The following is a 19,901-nucleotide window of genomic DNA, read 5'->3' on the forward strand; positions in this document are numbered from 1 at the left end:
TGAGGAAGGCAAAAAACATTTTCATCGATTCGAACTCTTTGTCAAAGAAACTAATTGCCCGAATTTCTAAGTTCCAGTGGACCTCGGTTGGTATTTTTCGAAACGAGATTTCCCTGATTACGCCTTCCATCGGACGGGGGAGTAAATGTCGGTCCCGACCTAATTTTGAGTCGCCATTGTGACTCGCAATTCAAAGGTCGTCAGTTCAAATCGCGGCGTTGAAGGGGAATAGGTTGTGAAAGAGGTTTAGATTGCGTCATCATTCGATCCTTCAACCGATGTAGGATTTTTGCGAAAGTACCGTCAAGACATCGTTTTTTTCTACTCACAAAACCCCACTGACGGTGCTTTAAATATGCGATGGAAGCGAACCGTTCGAATTCTCTGTACAAACTTCACACGATTGTAAGCATTTTCAGAAGTAATAAAGACCATTTATTCGTTTAACTTAAATTACTGTCACTATTGTACAACTTGTAATAATAATAATAAGTTTAGTGCTTGTGCGCAACTGCAATACTATTCCACGCAACTCTTAGTCAGGGGTCGAAGCATAAGGTCATCATCATCAGACGTAATCTTCCTCCAGTTTCTAATCAATCACATCAAAGTCCATCTCGCAGCATCCCTTAACGTTCTTCTCCGCCATATCCGTATGTGGCACATGGAAAAGCATCTTGATGCGGTACGTTCCCGTGCCCAGCTCGGTATAAGCTTGAAGATACTTAATTTTCAAAATCGCCGAATCAAGGTTGAAGTGTCCCTCAGCCCTGCCACATTTATCTCCGTTTGACATCGCACTCGACAGCATGAACCACGGTCCGGAATCGTCCGCGTGGAACCGATCGCAGTGCATTTCCTCTACGTACTCCTTCGGATTGTCCACGCAGATCGTGGAACCACCACCCAGCGGACACTTGTAGCTGGTTAGAATCAGTTCCCACTGCACTTCTTCGCTAGCCGCCCGCACGTCGTACTCGGCATGCATTGTGTTGGCCACGCCGTCCGCGTCGCGATCGAACGTAACTTTCGTGAGGGAAACCGGAATACGGTCGTACTGCAGCTTCAGATCTTGACAGTTTGAAAATCTGGTCATGTTCACGCGCTAGAATTGGAAATACGCATAATAAATAAAACAACAAGCAACGAAGATCTTACCAATCCATGAACGTAGCCCAGCAAAACGACCAGGAAAACTACCGTTGATAACTGGTTGGCCATTTTGGGAGGAAAATTTGCGCGACGACGCTCGTTCACTGTATGAATCGGTACCAAATATGTCCCCAACAATTTATATTCTGTTACAAGCTGAGCTTTTTTGCATACGCATGACGAAGCGTATGATGATCGGACTAAAAGCTGTAATGATATGATAGAACAACTCCCCTCTAATGATATGCTCGTAATGTAATGAACTGTACTAGAACAGTCTCACATGGAAATGGAAAATTGAGCTCCACTTTTCACCGATAATGGAGGAATTTTGTATTGATTGATTAATAACAGTGATGATTTGATTGAGATGTTTCCGTTGAGAATTTGACATTCTTATTATTTTTTGATGAATTTCAACAGGTGGAAGGAAATAAAAACATTACCTAAGTAAATCTATCCCTGTTCTTTAAAGTGTATTTACACACCGACATTTACTAAGTGAATTCAGCTACAACTTTTATTCAACTAATCGATGCCCGTATGCTCTCTTATGCTTACTAGATAGGAAACTAGAGGCGGGCAAAAAAAGAGCGAGCCGCTCAAAGAGCCGGTTCACTGAAAAGAGCGAACGAATGGTGCCTCACAAAAAAAGAACCGCGGTTCTTTTTTAAACTCCGGATTTTGGAAGAATCGTTTCAAGATGGCATGATTGTTGCTATAAATATAATTTATTGAATTTTCAAAAAAAAAGTGGTATTAAATTTGTTTTTGAGAAATGAAAATGCAATTTCAAATATTTCAATGCTTATTAAAATTAATCCCAAAAGTAAATGATTTTGTAAACGAAATGAAAAAAAACTTTTCATTGTACAACTGATTGTATATTAAAGTCTTACCGGAATACAAATTTGAGCATCTCTAAAAAAAATCTAAATTATTCGCTGTACAGCATTGCCTTGACGTTCTCGGTTGCGAGATTCCTACTCGAAACTCGAAACGGTGTCTAAAGGCTTGATTGTTGAGGTAATTGCAAACCACTTTTTAAACCTAAGCTTCCATCCACCCCGGGATTCAAACTGACGACCTTAGGATTGTGAATCCAACAGCCTACCAGCCTACTAGCGACTCCACCGAGGCAGGACCCAGGGAGACGACTCCTACACCTGGACTGAGCTATCGACCTAACTTCTAGGTTTTTGCATCTCAAATTGCATAATTTGTAAAATATTACCAAAAATCTACTGACTAGTTTAGAGATTTTGAAAAAAAAATAAATTCTTTTGTGCGATTAAAATTTAGCGTTTATAGACTTTATCGATTAAATCAAAATATAGAAAAGAGTTCACAGAATATTTTCTCCAAATAAAATATCAGCATTAGTTCAATTCTTGCAGAAATAAACGCAATTTTAAAAATTAATAGCAATTATCGAGCATCCTAGATTTAAGTTTGGATGCCATTCAATTACTCGTATGTTTATACATATATCATTGACAGTCATTGCCCCAAAAGTGAAGGACACCTTCTACGACCTTAAATGTGTTTTTACAAATATGAAATATATTCCGAATTCACAGTGGGATAAAATCGGGAAAAAGGCGATTACGTCCACATCTCGGAACGCGGCTGGTTCCCCAAGTCCTGCCAAGACTTTTCTTATGTAAAAAAGTCCTGGGAATCGATTGGAGGGGGTTTCATCCTGGGTGGACCACGGGGAACCGAGATATGGCCGGATTTTTACCGTAACTTTTATTCCGACGATTCTAAAAAAATCTCCTGTGGTCAAATATCAACGAAAAATTTCGCTCTTGACAAGATATGACGTATAAAGATCCCCCAAGGTAATATCATTGACGAACTGCCGTGCCACGAGCGAACCACTTTTGACCGCAATTGTCTTCTTCTTGTTTGGCATTTTTTCTTCTAGCGAACAATCTGTCAAAAAAAATCTCTCTTCCCTCTCTTCACTAGCTCTCTTTTCTCGCTTCGCGCCAATGTTTACATGCAATGTATTGTTGAAGTGTTCTATCGTGTTGCTCGTACTGACTCAGGGCAAGGGTGAAATGTAGGTGTATGGGCAGTGCCGAGGGGTGAGACACATGCCCTAATTAATTAATAATAATCGTTTAGTCAATTAGAATTTACAACTAGTTGATTAGAATTATCGCTAATCAATTAGCGTATTCCTACCCTTCAAATGTTATCTTGGGCTGACGGATACACGTCAAAACATCAAAACAAAACAAACGTAAAGAAAACGTTTGGAAATTGAAGTGACCAACCTGGTTTCGGAACGAAGTCTCCGTGTGGTCTTCTTCCGGCTGACTCAAATATCGAAGCAAAACTCTCTAGGCAAGATGGCCAAACGGGGTGCACAGTCCGACCTGAACCACGGAAACTGGAACGATGAGAAGGAGGTGGGCTGATTTGTCCAGACGTCCAGAGACGAAAAAAACGCGTCATTCCGGTAGATTCTGCGGGCAGCGGTGTATCGTCGTCGGAGTTAAGGTGCGTTCAAGGGATTCACCGGGGTGACGTAGACACCGGCGTTGAAACGTGCTGAGGGAGGAACCAGTCCATTTTCGCTTCTCATTGGAATCGCGAAACCTACGAATGGGACGGCAGCCACGACGTCCGCGCGGGGAGCCAGCATCTTTTCCACGACCGACCCGAGCAAGCAGGTCTTTTCCCAGGTTGGAAACCCGCCGAAGGAGGACACAGCAGGTTCCGCCGGCAAGCACACCGGGGATGAGAAGTATGCGGCCAACGTGAAGGCGCTTAACTTGGTCGTGGCCGCTTGAATTTCGGAGAAGGTCAAGGAGAATTCGGTGTGCAAGCTGACGCCGATCTTCAAGATCAGCAAGGTGGACACAAAGGAGCCAACGGCCGTAGGCCGGCCACTAGCGTCGCGCTAGCGACGACGACAAACACGGCCGCGGCACCGACTCCACCGGCAGACAAACCATTCAGCTTCGGGTTTGGCTCGAAAAGTTCCACGACCGGAACGGGCTTCAGATTCCCTAACGTGGTCAAACCCACCGAGGACAGTAGCCGGACGAAAAGGCTACCACCGATGACGACGAGGACGAACCGTTCAAGGTGGAGTTCACGCCGGTCAAGGAAAAGGACAGCATCTTCTCCAAGCCGTGCAGTAGCTGTTCGTCACAGCCAACGGCAACTACTCAACTACATCGGAACGCACAACCAACGGCAACTACATCGGAACGCTGCACATCAAAAAGATGGACGGGAAGGTGCAGGCCCTGGTGCGGGCCGACACCGGCATCGGCCAGATTTTGTTAACATCATTTTGAACGAGACGATGCCGGTGCAGGGGATGGGCAAGAACAACGTCATGTTGGTGTGCGTTCCGACGCCGGAGACGAAGCCACCGCCGACGTCGGTGCTGCTGTGGGTCAAGACCGGCGAGGAGGCCGACGAGCTTTATGAAACGCTGCTGAAGCAAAAGCCCAACTAAGGGGTGGACATTTGTTGGAAAATTGTTTAATGTTACACTAAATAACTTAAAATTTGAAAAATAAAAAAAACAAAAATATGTTCTCCTGCAAAAAGCATCAATCGGACGTGGAGCCCGCGGTCATGCCACTGTCATGTGATCTCACGTTCACTTCTACGACGGGCATTGCAGACGATGTCGCCTCCACCACACCAGCACATCGCTGCGGTACATCCGCCGGCCTTTAAATCAACGGGCGAGGGCAAATGTCGGTTGCCACCGGAACAGAATCGCTGCCGAGATCGCAGCAGTAGAGTTTGAAACTAGCCGTTGGGGATGATTAGACGCGGAAGACAAACCGACATCGGTGGCTTGGCGAATGCCAATCATGTCGGTCTCCCGACGTCGAAAAAGGCGTCCATTTTGGAGCCGGAGTCCTCATAGCCCCGTCAATTAGGCCTTTCTTGGACTGGGCCCCGCTTACGGAAGAGAGACAGGCGGGAGTTTGGCCGCGGTAGTAGCTGTTGCACACTTGATCTGTTTCTCTTTCGAAAGCATTGGACCGTGCCGTGCTGGATCTTCTTTTTTTTGGGTTATCCATCGTTCCGATTCCTTTCTAGCGGCGTCCTAGATCTGCTGTTTTGGTCCTTACGACATCATGGCCGTGCTCTGCTTATCGATCCCATCGTCTAGCTTCCGCAACTGGCAGGCCTGCTGCATCTTTCCGCGCTCCTCCTGCTCTCATTTGGCCAAAATTTTCAATTCGCCTCCTTGTGAAGCACCAAATTGGTCGGATTTAGCAGGCCTCCAACGAGAGTTTGCTGCTGGTTGAGGCCATGCCGAAATCCATGCTCCGGTTGTGCCCGGAACCTGCCTGCACCGGATAAAACCGCACAAGAGATTACTTTGTTAGTCTAGTGTTTTCCTTCGGTTCAGATCATTTTCAAGCTGTCAAAATGACTTTTCTCAAAGACAAGATAACTTAATATGCGATGGGAATGGAATGTCAAATCAGCGCTAATCAATTAGCTAGTTGACGAAAATCAGCGCTAATTGATTAGTGTAAAAATAATTGATTAACTGTGTCCTGCCCCTCGGGCAGTGCGTGTTCTTTGGGAACCTGGTGCATAAGGTAGGTCAAGGCCCGTTCTTACACTGAAAATTGCGAATTGCGAATCCTAGTATTTTATAACTAACAACCCTCAGTTTAAATTATTTTTAGGTTGAAAAAAAAATCAGTACAAAATATACATCGTTAAAAATAACAACAAAGCAAAAAAATCAAAAGTGATAAGAATGAAACATAAATTAGGCAAAAGGTAATGATGGTTGGAGGTTTTGAAATAGGCTTGAAACTGACGAAAAATAAGACAAACTAAACATGATAAGTGCTTATAAAAGAAATAAAAGTTGAAAGTAAAAAACAAAATGAAAATGTGTTCCAACACCGAGACACCATGGACAATCGGTCACCTTTGCCACTCCATTCGCATTGCACTCCACTGACAGTAAAGTAAGAAGAAGAAAAGGGAAAACCACATCAGAGCAGCAGCAGAGCGAGAAGAAACGATAAATTTTCAACACATCAGAGCACCACCGTAGAAAACCGAGAGAAAGAACACTTTTTTTACGCGTGAACTTTTCCAACGCAAAATAATCCCAGAAAGTGGCCACGGTTTGGCGATTTTCCTGCGTAGTTCCAGCCAGCCGGTACCAACGCCCGACGGAAGTGCATTTTTCAACCCGGAACCGGTCCGGTAGTTACATAATTCGTCGATTTCTTTTCGGCCCTCGTTCCGCCGAAGGGGAAGGTCGTCGTCGTCGGTGCAGCCGCCGCAAAAAAAAAGGAAAAAGAAATACCTTCAAAGAGAAAGGCAGCCAAGTTTTGACGGCCAGGAACCTGTGGTCCGTCCCTCCTGGCAGGAAGCTGAACCAAGCATCTTCAATTTGTCCACAGACTGCTGGATTGACCGCTTGATGGGATCTGGTTGGCCTTCGCGAGAAAGTTGCGTCGTGGTGCAATCGATCTGCTGCTGCTGCTAAAGTTGAAAGGTAAGTGTCCTCCCCCTCGCTCCCTCCTTGGTCGAGGGAATTTTGTTTTGGGTAGACAGATTGGGATTGGGGGGTGTTTACTTGTTTACTGTCCCGCCGGGTGTGGGAAGCACCTGATGTGCTGTGGTTTCGCTTATTAGGTTTTACACCATGACGTCATTTGACAGCTCGTGTGCACTGTTTACATGGTCTTCGTCGATTGTCGACGATTTCCCCCGAACAAAATCGACGAGCACGTCGAACTGTGCTAAGTCCATGTAAACAGTGCACTCCCTCTAACCTCCAAATCGAGTCGGCTTAAAACCTAATTGCTAGACGTGGGATTACGTACTAAGTGGTTAAACCCAAGACGATCATCCAATGTCAAACCAACAAAAGACGTGGCTTGTTAATGTTAAGTAAAAACATGATATCTATAGCTGATAAATTTAAATAATTGAACTGAAACAGTTTTTTTTTTGTAATTTGTCTGTTTACTGTTTAAACTGTTAACTTTTTCTGTTTTTCCCGGAATGACGAAAAACCCAATTTTACATTTACAAAAAAATAACAATTTAAACTAGCATTCATTTGAGTGCTGAAAATGTCAACTTTTGAGCACTTGTATCGAAAAGTAATTTTTTCGCTACTGTTTTGGAATTTGACACTTGACGGCAAATTCAAGCAGGGAAACGAACGACTAAGAGTCGTTTGTGGACGGCGGGGCAGCGCGGTTGCCTTGCAGGATTATTCGCGTTTTGAGCGCAAATTTTAAAGTAATTCCTGTTTTTTCGTGCTTTAATTAAGATTACGATTAGATTTCGTGATTTTAAAAGGCCTTCCTATATCATCGTTGATCAGGTGGCACGGCGTCGGGTGAATTGTAAATTTTTCGAAAAATGGGTAAAATTTTCACGGTGAAAAAGTCATTTCTATTGAATCGTTTATCGAAAGACACGCTGACATTTTGGATCGTCGAGTTAATATGGCGCAAAATTGTTATTTATTAGATATTAAAATAACTGTGTGTAAATGTTCTTGTGTGTTAACCAGAAAGACCTTCCCATAGTATCGTTGCTTGGAAGGCTCGCCGACGCCGCTTTCGTTGTGGAAGCTTTTCTTGAGACCTTTCGATTTTAAAGAAAAACATTGACCCTTAAAATCTACAAATTCGGAACACTTTTTCTTACTGATGTAAACAAACTTTGGTTCTCTCCAGGAGTACATATTTTTTACAAAATAATGACTTCACACACACTGAAAGGCTAATACGGAGATCGGAAGAAACGCAAGACTCCATATAAAAAACGCCCAAGAAACGGTCACGAAAATATTTTTTTTGAGCGGTACGCACTGCCGTTCTACGCATAATTGTCCCATGTCATTTTTGGACGATTTTGACTTTTTGCCATTTTTAAGTTTAGTTAAACGTATACTTTAAGAAAAACATATAAAATCTGGTACTTTGTTCGGAAACTTTTTCTTTTAGCCACAATAATGGTACTTTGTAAATCTCCCTGGGCTTTGTCATAATGAGTGTCATAGGTTTGATGCTTGTTTGGCAAAGAGTATGATTTGATTCGATGTGGAATTAAAATCGAAGTGTTCAGTATATTGCTGAAGCTTCCATTTTTACACATGGACACCACTTCATGCTGCGAGAACCCACTTTGGCGTAGTCTCAGGGCTTAATCGATGGCCGGTAAGCTGTCATCGAGACAAGGAGGTTCTCTGATAGTGGAAATACAGTGGACTCTCTGGCTGTCGATCTTCTCGATATCAATATTGCTCCAGCTGTCAATAATTTTTTCAGTCCCTTCAAATAGATTGCTTTGATTTTCCGTTCTATAATTTGATAACTCCCGCTCTCGACGGTCCCTTCAATATCGACAACGAGAGAGTCCACTGTATCACATTTGTACAATGAACCGCTACATATGTGATTTTTCCCTATCTTAATGTGGGTGTCAGGTTAGGATGCGGGTTTAAAAAAATAGTGTTTGTAGAATTTAGGATTTTAACTATAAATATCAACTTTTTATACTTTGCCTTTAGTTATTTAGGGACAAAATTAGTAACAGTGAATTTAGTAATTCTATCAGAATCGGTGATTTTCATTCAAGTAGCATAAAAACCATTCTGATTTGTCAAAATTTCCATAGAGTCTCGATCAATCAATAGTGAAATGATATCGGACTAAATTCGTTGATCTGTTGAACTAACGGTTGTCGGATTATGATTGTATCGACCATTGTTGCGAATCGAGGATCTACTGGAATTCTGACGAACAAATGGTCGTCTCTTTTTCATTTCACGACTTGTAAAATATCAACTGTTATTTTTTTGTTTTTTAAAAGAAGCCAGACAGGTTTTAAAAGAAACGTTTTTTTTGGTTAATAATTAAAATGTCGGGGATTTGAGATAAGAGTAACTTTCGGATAGGTTGCTTTAAATCTTGTATTCAATTCAAGTTAGGTAGTTATCCGCAAATGAATATTTGGACTTATATGAATAATTGAACATTTTGGACTTATGAATAACACACAACTGTGCATTGATTCTAGAGTCAGATCCATACAGCGTCAGTGTTTATTTGGTCGAAGTGTACTAATTCATTGGCAGATCTGGTTCTAGTTGTAATGTACGACAAGACTACTGACGGACGTGACAGGACGAGGGCCCAGTTTAGAGGTTTCGACATCAACGATGTGCGGCTGGATCACCCTCCCAAAAAAAAAAAAAAAAAAAATAATAATGGTACTTTGTAAATCTGATGCGCTGGACGGGAGGAATCTTAAGAGCATTAGTTTTTAAATTATTTATATGTTTTATAGCTTCCAGGAATCATCTTAAAATTAACTGATATGTATTTATCTATGCACTATATGATTTAATTATATTATATTATTACTTGTCCTATGCCTAATCCTTAATCATGCCATTTCCCCATTTTATTTATATTCTAGTTGCCTAAACTAACGATACTTTAAGAGACAGCAATGGATCCATCTGGAGCATTTGTTTTTAAATAATTGCTATTTTTTACGCCTTCCTGGAATTACAAATTCACTGTCGATATGTTTATTTATCTATTCACCATATGATTTATTTAAATGTTCAAACCATTCCTTATCTTACTCCTTTTCATTAATCTTACAATTTCTTAAGAACATATACCCGTAACCCCCGGTGGTTGATCACTTTTTCGTTTGACACTTTTTTAGTTTGTACAAGGGAACCATCTGGAGCATTTGTATTTTAAATTATTGCTATTTGTTTTCAGCTTCCTGGAATCATATTGATTATATTTATTATATTTATTATATGTATTATTTATTATAAATACAAAACTATATGCTTACTACATAATACACGAAAGACTCAAACTTACACGTACAAACTTCCAAAACAATTATACATTACGCATTCAACCATTTTCATCGGCCCGATGAAATTTCCCCTAACCCTCATTCCAAACCTCCCAAAAATATTCCGTTCACTTTTAAAAGTCGCATGGGTTCCCTGCACTTTTGCCACTAGTGAACAACAAAAACATCCCCTCCCAAATCCCCACGGGACTGTATGGGCGTAGCCTTGGAGCACAGTGTGGAAATTTACGTTCTTAGATATTTTTGGTTGTACCGGGCAGCAATCAAATTGTCTAAGAATATTGAATTGACCATTGTGGCACCCCCTACAGCGTGGTGCAGACCCGTTATGCTATGCTATGCTAAAATCTGGTACTTTGTTCGGAAACTCATTGAAAACAAAACCAAGTCTGTTTGTCCCATCGTTAAACTTCTACCCATAATTGTCCAACCAAATATTTTCTTACACGTAATCATTAGTTTTACGAAGCATTATGTCTCGTTTATCTGTTGTATAGCAAGAGGATCACAAACAAGAGTTATAAACTGCTAACTTGGGCGAATAGGAACCCACGGGACAATTATGCGTAGAAACACAAAAATCGGTCGGAAAATTGCAATCGCGTTTTTCTCAGTTGCACTTTTTTGAACATGGGACAATTAGGGAAAATTCTCGTATGTTTGGCAGGTTAAACTCTCGCTCCTAACTCCATCCAATTTGCTGATTTTCACTATTCAAACAACTAATTTTGCAAAACTTTTTATGGAAACTTGCTTGCTCACTTCTTATTGAGCTGTTTATCATTCGATTTCAGTTGAAAACGCTTTTAATTAGCTTTAATTGCATGTCAAAGTTCTGACCTGCCAACATTAGAGGCACGCTGGAATTAGATGCTGTTCCCCTATGTGTAGAACGGCAGCGCAGCTGAAAAAGAACAGAAACGGAAAGTGGCGTTTGACGTTTCTTCGCGCGATGCTTGTTTGCAATATGTTTTGATAAACAAAAAACTAATAATTTGGATGTGCTTATTTGAATGCGACAGAAAATTACAAACGCATCAATAATTTTGAAAATTCTGAAATTCCTTTTCCGAATCTCAAAATGCAGAAACTTAATATTAAAAGGACGAATTTTGATTATTGCAAGAAATGAAGTAAACTAGAGGGAAAGCCCAACAGTTATCGTTAAATTCTCTGGCAAAAAAATTAAAAAAATCTAAAACTTGAAAAATTTAAACAGAAATTCAGAAAGTTAGACATTTTTGTATTTCAATTAAACAATTAAAAAATATAAAATAAAACAGAAATTTAAAAATTTAAAAACACAAACAAACATATCAAAAATAAAGAAACAAAAAATTAATAAGAAAATTTAAAACATCTTAAATTTAAAATTCAAGGAATTCAAAAATTCCAGAATTTAAAAATTCTAAATTCCAATTATTTATCCTTAAATTTAAAAAATCTGAATTCAAAAAATTTAAAAAATTGAAAATTTAAAATTAGGAAAGTTTACAATATCAAAATTTAAGTATTCAATTATGCCACAGTTGATTTTTTAAATTATAATTTCAAATTAAAAAAAAATAAGAACTGACTGATTCTCCGACAGCATTTTAGAATTTAACAATTAAAAATCAAATTTTTTTAGTTGTAAAATTTAATTCCGGAATTTTAAAACTTTAGAATCTAAAAGAATAAGAATCTATCCGGGACCCGTGGTGTAGGGATAAGCGTGGTTGCCTCTCACCCAGTCGGCCTGGGTTCGATCCCAGAAGGTCCCGGTGGCATTTTTCGAGACGAGATTTGTCTGATCACGCCTTCCGTCGGACGGACCAATGCTGTAGAGCGAATAATATATATATTTTTTTTTATTTTGTATTGCCCCAGAAACATTCATCAAAACCATGATTTCAATATCAAAAATATTGCGGTATTTAGGAAAGAGGGTGCGCCATTCAAACAAAATTTCCCAAATTTCCAATAAAACATATTAGTCATGGGTGTTCTGTGCAGATAGAACATTTTGAAAATTTAATCTAGAATTCCAATCACATTGGGTACTTCAGGAAAAATGTTCCCTGCATAATTTCGCATAAGAAATGGTATGATTTAATCCATAAATCTTGTTCACGGGGACTCATAACAACTAATAATTGAAAAAAGGTGAAATTTCGTCCACTAGGAATATGTTCAAAAATCTTCAAACAATGATAACATCATTTTTTCCGATGAAAGATTTTCTTACTATTTAGTAGATTTCTCGAAACATGGGCCGATTATCTTCATTGAACACCAACATTTCGATAAATTTCAAAATGTTGTGAATTGAGCTCAATCAATTAAAATATTTGCTTGAAGTTTTAACTTGTTGTAACTAGAACATGTTTTCCTCTCATTAGGAAACTTCCTGCAGGACACCTCCGCCACACTAAGCCGACCCCAAAACGGAACCCCGCTAAGGACCCACCTCTCCCACGCCAAGAAACGCGCGCGCGCCATCATCTCACCCCGGCCCCACCATGGATAACGACGGACTGTCGAACGAGCAGACGGAGAAGGTGATTCAGTTCCAGGAGATTACCGGGCTCGAGGACATGACCGTGTGCCGCGACATCCTGATCCGGCACCAGTGGGACCTGGAGGTGGCCTTCCAGGAGCATTTGAACATCCGCGAGGGTCGCCCGTCGGCGTACGCCACCGAGTCGCGGGCACCGGCCGTCGTCAACGATCGCTTCCTGCAGCATGTATTCTCGGCCCAGCGCGGCCCGAACGCGCCCGTCCCGTCCGGCATCGGCGGCATGATTGGCTTCGTGGTCAACTATGTGTTCAACTTTTGCTACAGCACGCTGTCCTCGATCGTCACCACCTTCCTGAGCCTGTTCAAGGACCGGGAGCGGAGTGAGTTGCTTGCGTTTGCGTTTGGGGTTGCGTTGGACTAGTGACTAATTTTGTTTGTTTGCTTTCAGTTGTGACCGATCCGTTAGGGGACGTTTTGAATTTCATTCAAAACTACAATGATAAGTTCCCGGAGCATCCGGTCTTCTACCAGGGCACGTACGCCCAGGCGTTGAACGATGCCAAGCGCGAGCTCAAATTTCTCCTAGTCTATCTGCATTCCGACTCGAGCTCAGAGGCGACCAGCTTCTGCCGGGAGACGCTGTCCAACGAGCAGGTCGTTGAGTACATCAACCGTCGGATGTTGTTCTGGGGCTGTGACGTGTCCTCGCCGGAGGGTTACCGCGTGTCACACTCGATCAACGCGCGGGCATATCCCGTGCTGGTGATGATCGCTCTGCGGGCAAACAAAATGGTCATCATGGGCCGAATGGAGGGCCACTGTAACGCCGAGGAGCTGATCCGTCGGATGGACACCGTGGTCAACGATAACGAGCTGTGGTTGAACCAGGCCCGCCAAGATCGGCTCGAACGAGATCTCACACAAACCCTGCGCCAACAGCAGGACGAAGCGTACCAAATGTCGCTGCGTGCGGACCAGGAAAAGCAACGCCGGAAGCAGGAGGAACGCGAGGAAGCCCAGCGCGCCCAGCAGGCCATCGAGGCGGAACGGCAAGCCGAACAGCAACGGCTCGAAAACATCGAGAGGCTCAAACTGGAACTGGCGTCCCAAGTGCCTTCCGAGCCGGAACCGGGAGCGCCCGGTACGATTAGCATAGTCTTCAAATTGCCCAGCGGCCTACGGTTAGAGCGGAGATTCCACTCGTCCAATACCCTCAAGGTAACAACCCTCATCATCTGCTTCAAAGACTTGATGCCACTAACCTCCACCCACCCCCCTCGTTTCAGGACATTCACAACTTTATCTTCTGCCATCCGGAGGCGCCGGACTCGTTCGAGGTGACCACCAACTTCCCGAAGCGTGTGCTACAGTGTGGCGAGGACAGTACGGCGCCCCAAACGCTCGTCGATGCCGGCCTCAAGAACCGCGAGGTGCTGTTCGTTGCCGATCTGGACGCCTAAACAAGTCATTTCGAGGGCGAGCTTTTCGTTTTTCGTTGCGTTTTAACGGCAAAAATTTCTGGATAATCACTGAGCAAAAGTATAAATAAGCAAACATTCACACATTCAAAGCGCGCGACGAGCATGTGAGAGGTTACAAAACTAATTGTGGAAATAAAACTGAGGATAACAAAAAAACAAAATTGTAATGTTGCATAGGTTTTTCCTTTAATTCAACAAATAAAAATCGGAAGCAAATTAATATAAAGAATAATATATTTACGAGTAAACAGCAAAAGCAAAATGAGGAATAAAGTTTTTCACTTAAATGTAAGATATAAAGCTCTAAAATTATTCAAAACAAAAAACACATAAGTCGATACAGCCTTATTTTATACTTTGTAAGCAATTTATCCATCAGAGGAGGAAAAAGAAAAAAAAACGGAACGCAATTTGTTATTTTTTAACTGATTTTTTGTAGTGTTTTCTAACTTATTTAAGTTGAAATAAACCTGAGTTTCCTTAATGAATATGTTGTTTGTTTTCATAAAATGTGTGTGTGTGTTTCCAATACAATACCCTCAGATTGACTGAGAAATACGACCCATTTCAGAATGACAGAGCTCCTTGCGGTCTGATTCCAAGGTTGTTGGGCATTGTATGGCACCGCAAATAGTTAAGTGCCCCCCTCAAGTGCGTGCGCGCTTGTAATTGTTGAAGGAAAACTGAAAATATTCTTTAATCAGAAATTCAAAAATAAAAAATAAACTTACTTAGAAATTCAAAAATTTAAAGCTCTAGTATTAAAGAATTCAAAATCATATTTAGATTTTTTGTGAAGTTTCTCCGTAAAAACCTTTTTTTGGGAAGAAATACTTTTTGACAATACTTAAGGACGTATTAGACTATGACAAACAAACAAACCCGCAAAAAAACCAACTTTTTAACAGTTTGGAAGTTTGCCTGTTCGTCAAGGAGGTATTAGACTATGGAAAACAAACTCGCACTTTTTTTGCGTTTGACAGTTTGTTAAACTCGAAAAATTGTTTGCGGCAAAGAGAGCATTCTTTTATTACGCAACACAACAATTTTGATTTTTGAACCCCCTCCCTCGTCACAAAATTTCGATACATTTTTTTTTGTATGGAGCGTGACACGGTTTTCGACCCCCTCCACCCCAACAGCGTTACGTAATAAAAGAACGCTTCTAAACTCGCAAACAAAGTCTAAAGTATGCAGGCTGAAGTTTCTGCAAACAAATGCAGGCAAACTGCCTAACTGTCAAAAAGCTTGTTAGCGAGTTTGTTTGTTTGTTTGTCATAGTTTAATACCTCCCTCAGAAAATTTGAAAACTAATGACTGCAAAACAACTGGACTGGTGTAAAATGCATTTTTAAACACTTTTTTTTTATTTAACTGTTGAAACCACGGTTTCTAATTTAAATTCTATTTTTATATGTTTATTTGAAAGGATTTTCTAAACGTTTTCTAAACGATTTGGTGTCTTGGGCAATGTTTTAGGTTATGATTGGGACTTTTCAGAAAAAATAGGTATACGGGATTCATGTAGTCTTTTATTTAACAGGATGACAGGGCTATATAAACAGGCACTGGTGATGCCAGAGATTTTGTTTATGTTACTTTATTTAAAACCATTATTAAACAGACTTTACTAAAGTAACTTTTGCTCATTTTTGATGGAGAGGTAGCTTATCCAGGTTTTTTGGAGCGGCCGTGGCTGACTGGTTACGGTGTTCGCTTTGTAAGCGAATGGTCCTGGGTTCGATACCCATCTGCTCACAACGAGAAAGTATAGAAAATATAAAGAAGAACTCTGAACATGAACGAAAAACCAAAGTCGCCCGAGTCGGGGTTCGATCCCCCGTCCTTTGGATCGGTAAGCAAAAATGCTAACCACTAGGCCATCGCGACTTGGTGAGCTATAACTGGAATTAGGAATACTGTTACTACCAACTATATACGCGCTGGGTCCTTGTCCATTTGACAAGGGTTCGGAAGTTCTAAATAACGTTTGAATCCGATTGGTGCAAACGTTCTTCAGGGCGGGGCTTGTCGATAAAGCTGAAGAACCTCGCGCTCGGCTAGCCAGCGTAGAAATGGGTCACCGAAGCTCGGCAGAGCTAACACCTTCCAAATGCCTATGCGAGTTATTTGCATGTATAGAATGTAGATCTAAAAATACATGGAAACAACTCAATTTGTAAGAAGCGACCGCGTGGTCCCGTTTGGTTCGTTGCACACACACACACACACAGAGGTAGCTTATCCAGGTTTTTAAGCGAAGATGGCGTTGGAATGGTGAACGTCCGGAATGTCAAAATCGCGCAGTAGTATCAACATTAGAAAAAAAAAATTGGCTGTCATGTCATGGCACACTTTTTTCGTGATGTTGGTACCGTTGCGTGATTTTGACATTTCGGGCGTTCACCTTTCGAACGCCATTTTCGCATAAAAACCTGGATTAGGAGTACTTTCAGAATATGCAATAAGCCAGAAAGTGTCAAAATGCACATGATGCCTTTTGAAATGTTGCCGTCGAGTTTCTGAGATACAGATTCACAAAGAATTCAAATCGATGAAAATTATAAAATTTTAATCAACAGCATTGTGCATTTTTTTTTAATTTGTGCTTAAGTTGAGCAACTGGTAGCATGATTAGCAAGAAAAACAAACCTAAAGAGGAGGATTGTGATATTCATTTAGTATCTATAATACATTTATGTGTCGTTTAAACTCTCCGTTTACTTTCCTATGTTTATAATACGTCGGAGGTAATTAAGGTTAAATAATACCTGCATTTTTCGTACGATTTATTACAACACGCTTTTCTTATAATGTTATTATATCCAGAAGAAATTCATATAAAAAATCAAGTCCGTGTTTCAAAACGAAAAACGCGCTATTGTTGTAACACTGGCAGTTTTCATGTGTTAGTACCTGTCTGTAACTAATTATTTCTTAGAATACAACACTCACGAGTTCGTAGTTTTGGTTAGTATCAGTTTCAGTCTTGCTTAAAATCTATTTTGTGATACAAAAATGTTACGAAAACTACGCAAAAACACTCAAGCGTTTGTACCAGTACTAAACGAGCTCTACTGCAATATCGTTCGATGCGTTCCGTCGAACATAAAATCCTTGGCAAATATCGTTCCCCTAAGAGTGGGTCCTCTTCTCCGGACTAAATGCGTCTAAATCAGCACATCGTTCGTGCTGTTGATGTTTATCGGTGGCAGATAGATGGACCGTATTTGCGACCGCAACCGTGCAATATCCACGTCCTCGCGCTCAAACTCTCGGATAATCTGCTCAAACTGAACCAGGCCCTCGCGGTTCGCCGGAAATCCGTACTCCTTGATGACCGCAATCTGCAGCTGCATCACCAGCGGAAACACGTACTGCATCATCTTGATCATCTCCTTGCCCGAGTTGGCCTTCGCCTCGGACAGCTTCTTGGCGTGTTCCGGCTGGTTCACGGTTTTCAGCACATCGACCAGGATGGACTTGCCCGTCTCGGCGGTGAAGTTCGACAGGTACGACATGGCGCTTTTAGCTTGAAGAACACGATTTCTTCTCGTTCTGTCTTAGAGGGTGGAGCTGCCTAATTTAATTTGCAGGATTGTTTATGGCAATGTGCCAGAAGGAGATTATTGTTTGCTTTCACGAGAAAAATGCATCCGCGTTGATGCACCGAGGTGATGTTTGTTATGCGTTGACATCTCAAGCACAGACATCAATAGATAAGGCAGCGTTGTGGTTAGTGGGTCTCGTTCACTGCTCAATGTACGTCTTGCATGCAAGTTCTAAATTCAAATAAATATTTTTTGATGCTGGCTTAGCGCAGATCTACCTTACTGCTCTGTTATTTTACTTAATATAATAAACTAATCTTAAATTTATGAAAGTTCACTATAAATGCGCTACTAAATAAGGAAAACAATCAATTGAAAAAATGATCAAATTTTCATTACTTTTTGACCTTTACTTTGAAATGTAGTGAAAAATGGCAAAATATTGTATGGCCCAACAATGGATGTGTTTTCACAAATATCCACAATACAGTGAAACCTCTTTTTACGCGGTGCGTTACGTTTTTTCTAATTTGTCGATTTCTCTGGAACGACGCAACATTTTTGCAATCTATTAAAAGCAATTTGTTGGTTTTGTTCATTTCTACAAAACGGGTTTTGAAGCTTGCAAAAATATTGCATGGTTTAAGAGAAATCTACAAAACAAAAAGCGTAACGCCATCGCGTAAAAAGAGGTTTCTCTGTATTTCAATTTTAAAGCAACAAATATGAAAAACACTCAAAAGAAAAAGCAAAAATTCTGGAAAAAGAAAAAAATCTAAGAATTGAGAGTTTAAAAAAGGGCAGGGAAAAATATATTTCAAAAAACCTACAGATTAAAATGCATTCCGAAATATTTTGGCTCAGCGATTCTAAATTATTCGATTTTGACCTGATGGTTGCCAGATACAGTACAACATAAAACGTAACGGTCTCCCAATGCCACCATTTTGGCCGCCATCTTAGATTGCCCACCAAAACTCTGTTTTCAAATTCCAGGTTTTCTACCGAAAATTCATAATTAAAAAAAAAGGTTTTGTTTTAGAAAAATGTGTAAATCTAGAAAGCACGGAATAGCTTTCAGGACATTTTGAAAATCATTTTCAATTTGCAATTCAAAATTTGGGTCGAGAAAATTTTGTAAAATTGCATAGTTTACAACATTCACGTTAATACTCTTCAATGTTTGTGCCCTCTTCTTAGAAAAAAAAAACTTGCTTGAATTCAAAAAGAGCGATGCTTCCTAAAATTAGTTATTTACTTTTTTTTTATTGGATGAAAAAAGCCAATGTCATCATTAGTCTACATACAATTTTGGCAGCTATCAATACAAAAATTTAATTATCAAAAATCGGTAGCTTGAAAACGATTATTCCTGATCGGTTTAGTATCTTTAAGGGGTTACATACACGTAAATCGGCAAAAATGTCAGAGGTTGGTTTGAAAACACATTTAAACTTTTTTTAAAATCTATTTTCAGGGCATTAAAATATTCCTTTTCATCTATTAACAAAACAAATTTGAAGACATTTGGTTGTAGCATTGCCGAGATATAGCTATTTGAAGTTAGCAGTTTCAAAAAACGGGTGCCACGATAACTCAACATTGCTTCGACCAAATCGGCTCAAAATTTTGGTGAAGACTCCTTAAACCGGTCCCGTGTGCATGACGAAGGCTGATTTTTATATTTTTTTAAAAAGCAAAATTTCAAAATCGGGCTTCGTCATGCACACGGGATAGGTCTTGGGAGTCTTCACCCAAAAATTCAGCCAATTTGGTCCGTACCATCTCGAGATATCGTGGCACCCGTAAATCAACTTGGTGTTCAGAGAAAAACGCTCAGAAAGTTAGACAGTTTGCTTTGCGCATGGCAAAACTCTGAGCTTAAATCGTTTCTAACTTAGTTAAATCATGAAATACCTTCATGAAACTTTCAGGAGTGATTGAAAATCATCTTTTAAGTGGATTTAATAAATTTTCTGTATTATGAAATTTTGTGATTTTCTGCATGTATTTTTTTTTCAATATTTCACACGCAAACGGAATTGAGCAGTTAATTTTTTTTGGATGTTTTTCAAAAACAGAAAATGAAAACTTTTCAGTTAAAACACAAGATCATTTTTTTAAAACAAATCGTATTTCTCCGAAAACATCGATGATATAATCAAACGATTTTTTCAACCTAATTTTCAGATCAAGAAACAGTCCAACAAGAACTACAACGACCTAAATTAATTTTGAAATAAATTATAAAACTATATGATGAACTCATTCAGTTGATTGAATTCAAAAATGGTACACTCAAACCCCGGTGGTTTGACACCAACTGTTGTCAAACGA

The 19,901-nt window shown here is 40.3% G+C and overlaps 3 protein-coding genes and 1 pseudogene across 4 annotated transcripts; 2 read left to right on the forward strand and 2 right to left on the reverse strand.

The window, feature by feature from the left end:
- Positions 1-403: 403 nt before the first annotated feature.
- LOC120413142 (uncharacterized) lies at positions 404-1,311 on the reverse strand. The gene is made up of 2 exons (XM_039573850.1): positions 1,159-1,311; positions 404-1,105 (listed from the first exon to the last, which is right to left on the reverse strand). The coding sequence occupies exons 1-2, from the start codon at positions 1,219-1,221 to the stop codon at positions 593-595; spliced, it is 576 nt and encodes a 191-aa protein (XP_039429784.1). The 5' UTR covers positions 1,222-1,311; the 3' UTR covers positions 404-592.
- Positions 1,312-3,512: 2,201 nt separating this feature from the next.
- Positions 3,513-5,705, forward strand: LOC120413096 (nuclear pore complex protein Nup50-like; annotated as a pseudogene).
- Positions 5,706-6,150: 445 nt separating this feature from the next.
- On the forward strand, positions 6,151-14,501 carry LOC120413136 (FAS-associated factor 2). Of its 2 annotated transcripts, none has more exons than XM_039573841.2 (4): positions 6,151-6,664; positions 12,414-12,912; positions 12,981-13,750; positions 13,819-14,501. In XM_039573841.2, exons 2-4 carry the CDS (start codon positions 12,534-12,536, stop codon positions 13,990-13,992), a joined length of 1,323 nt encoding a protein of 440 aa, XP_039429775.1. In that variant the 5' UTR covers positions 6,151-6,664; positions 12,414-12,533; the 3' UTR covers positions 13,993-14,501. The 2 variants fall into 2 exon arrangements, with proteins under 2 accessions (XP_039429775.1, XP_039429776.1); XM_039573842.2 differs by having other exon boundaries at positions 12,428-12,912.
- A 2,284-nt stretch (positions 14,502-16,785) lies between these two features.
- On the reverse strand, positions 16,786-17,719 carry LOC120413146 (protein C10). The gene has a single exon (XM_039573853.2). The coding sequence runs from the start codon at positions 17,532-17,534 to the stop codon at positions 17,184-17,186; it is 351 nt and encodes a 116-aa protein (XP_039429787.1). The 5' UTR covers positions 17,535-17,719; the 3' UTR covers positions 16,786-17,183.
- Between the last annotated feature and the right edge of the window lie 2,182 nt (positions 17,720-19,901).

This window comes from Culex pipiens, chromosome 2 (genome assembly GCF_016801865.2).
Source record: "Culex pipiens pallens isolate TS chromosome 2, TS_CPP_V2, whole genome shotgun sequence".
In the NCBI taxonomy this organism is placed as follows: domain Eukaryota; kingdom Metazoa; phylum Arthropoda; class Insecta; order Diptera; family Culicidae; genus Culex; species Culex pipiens.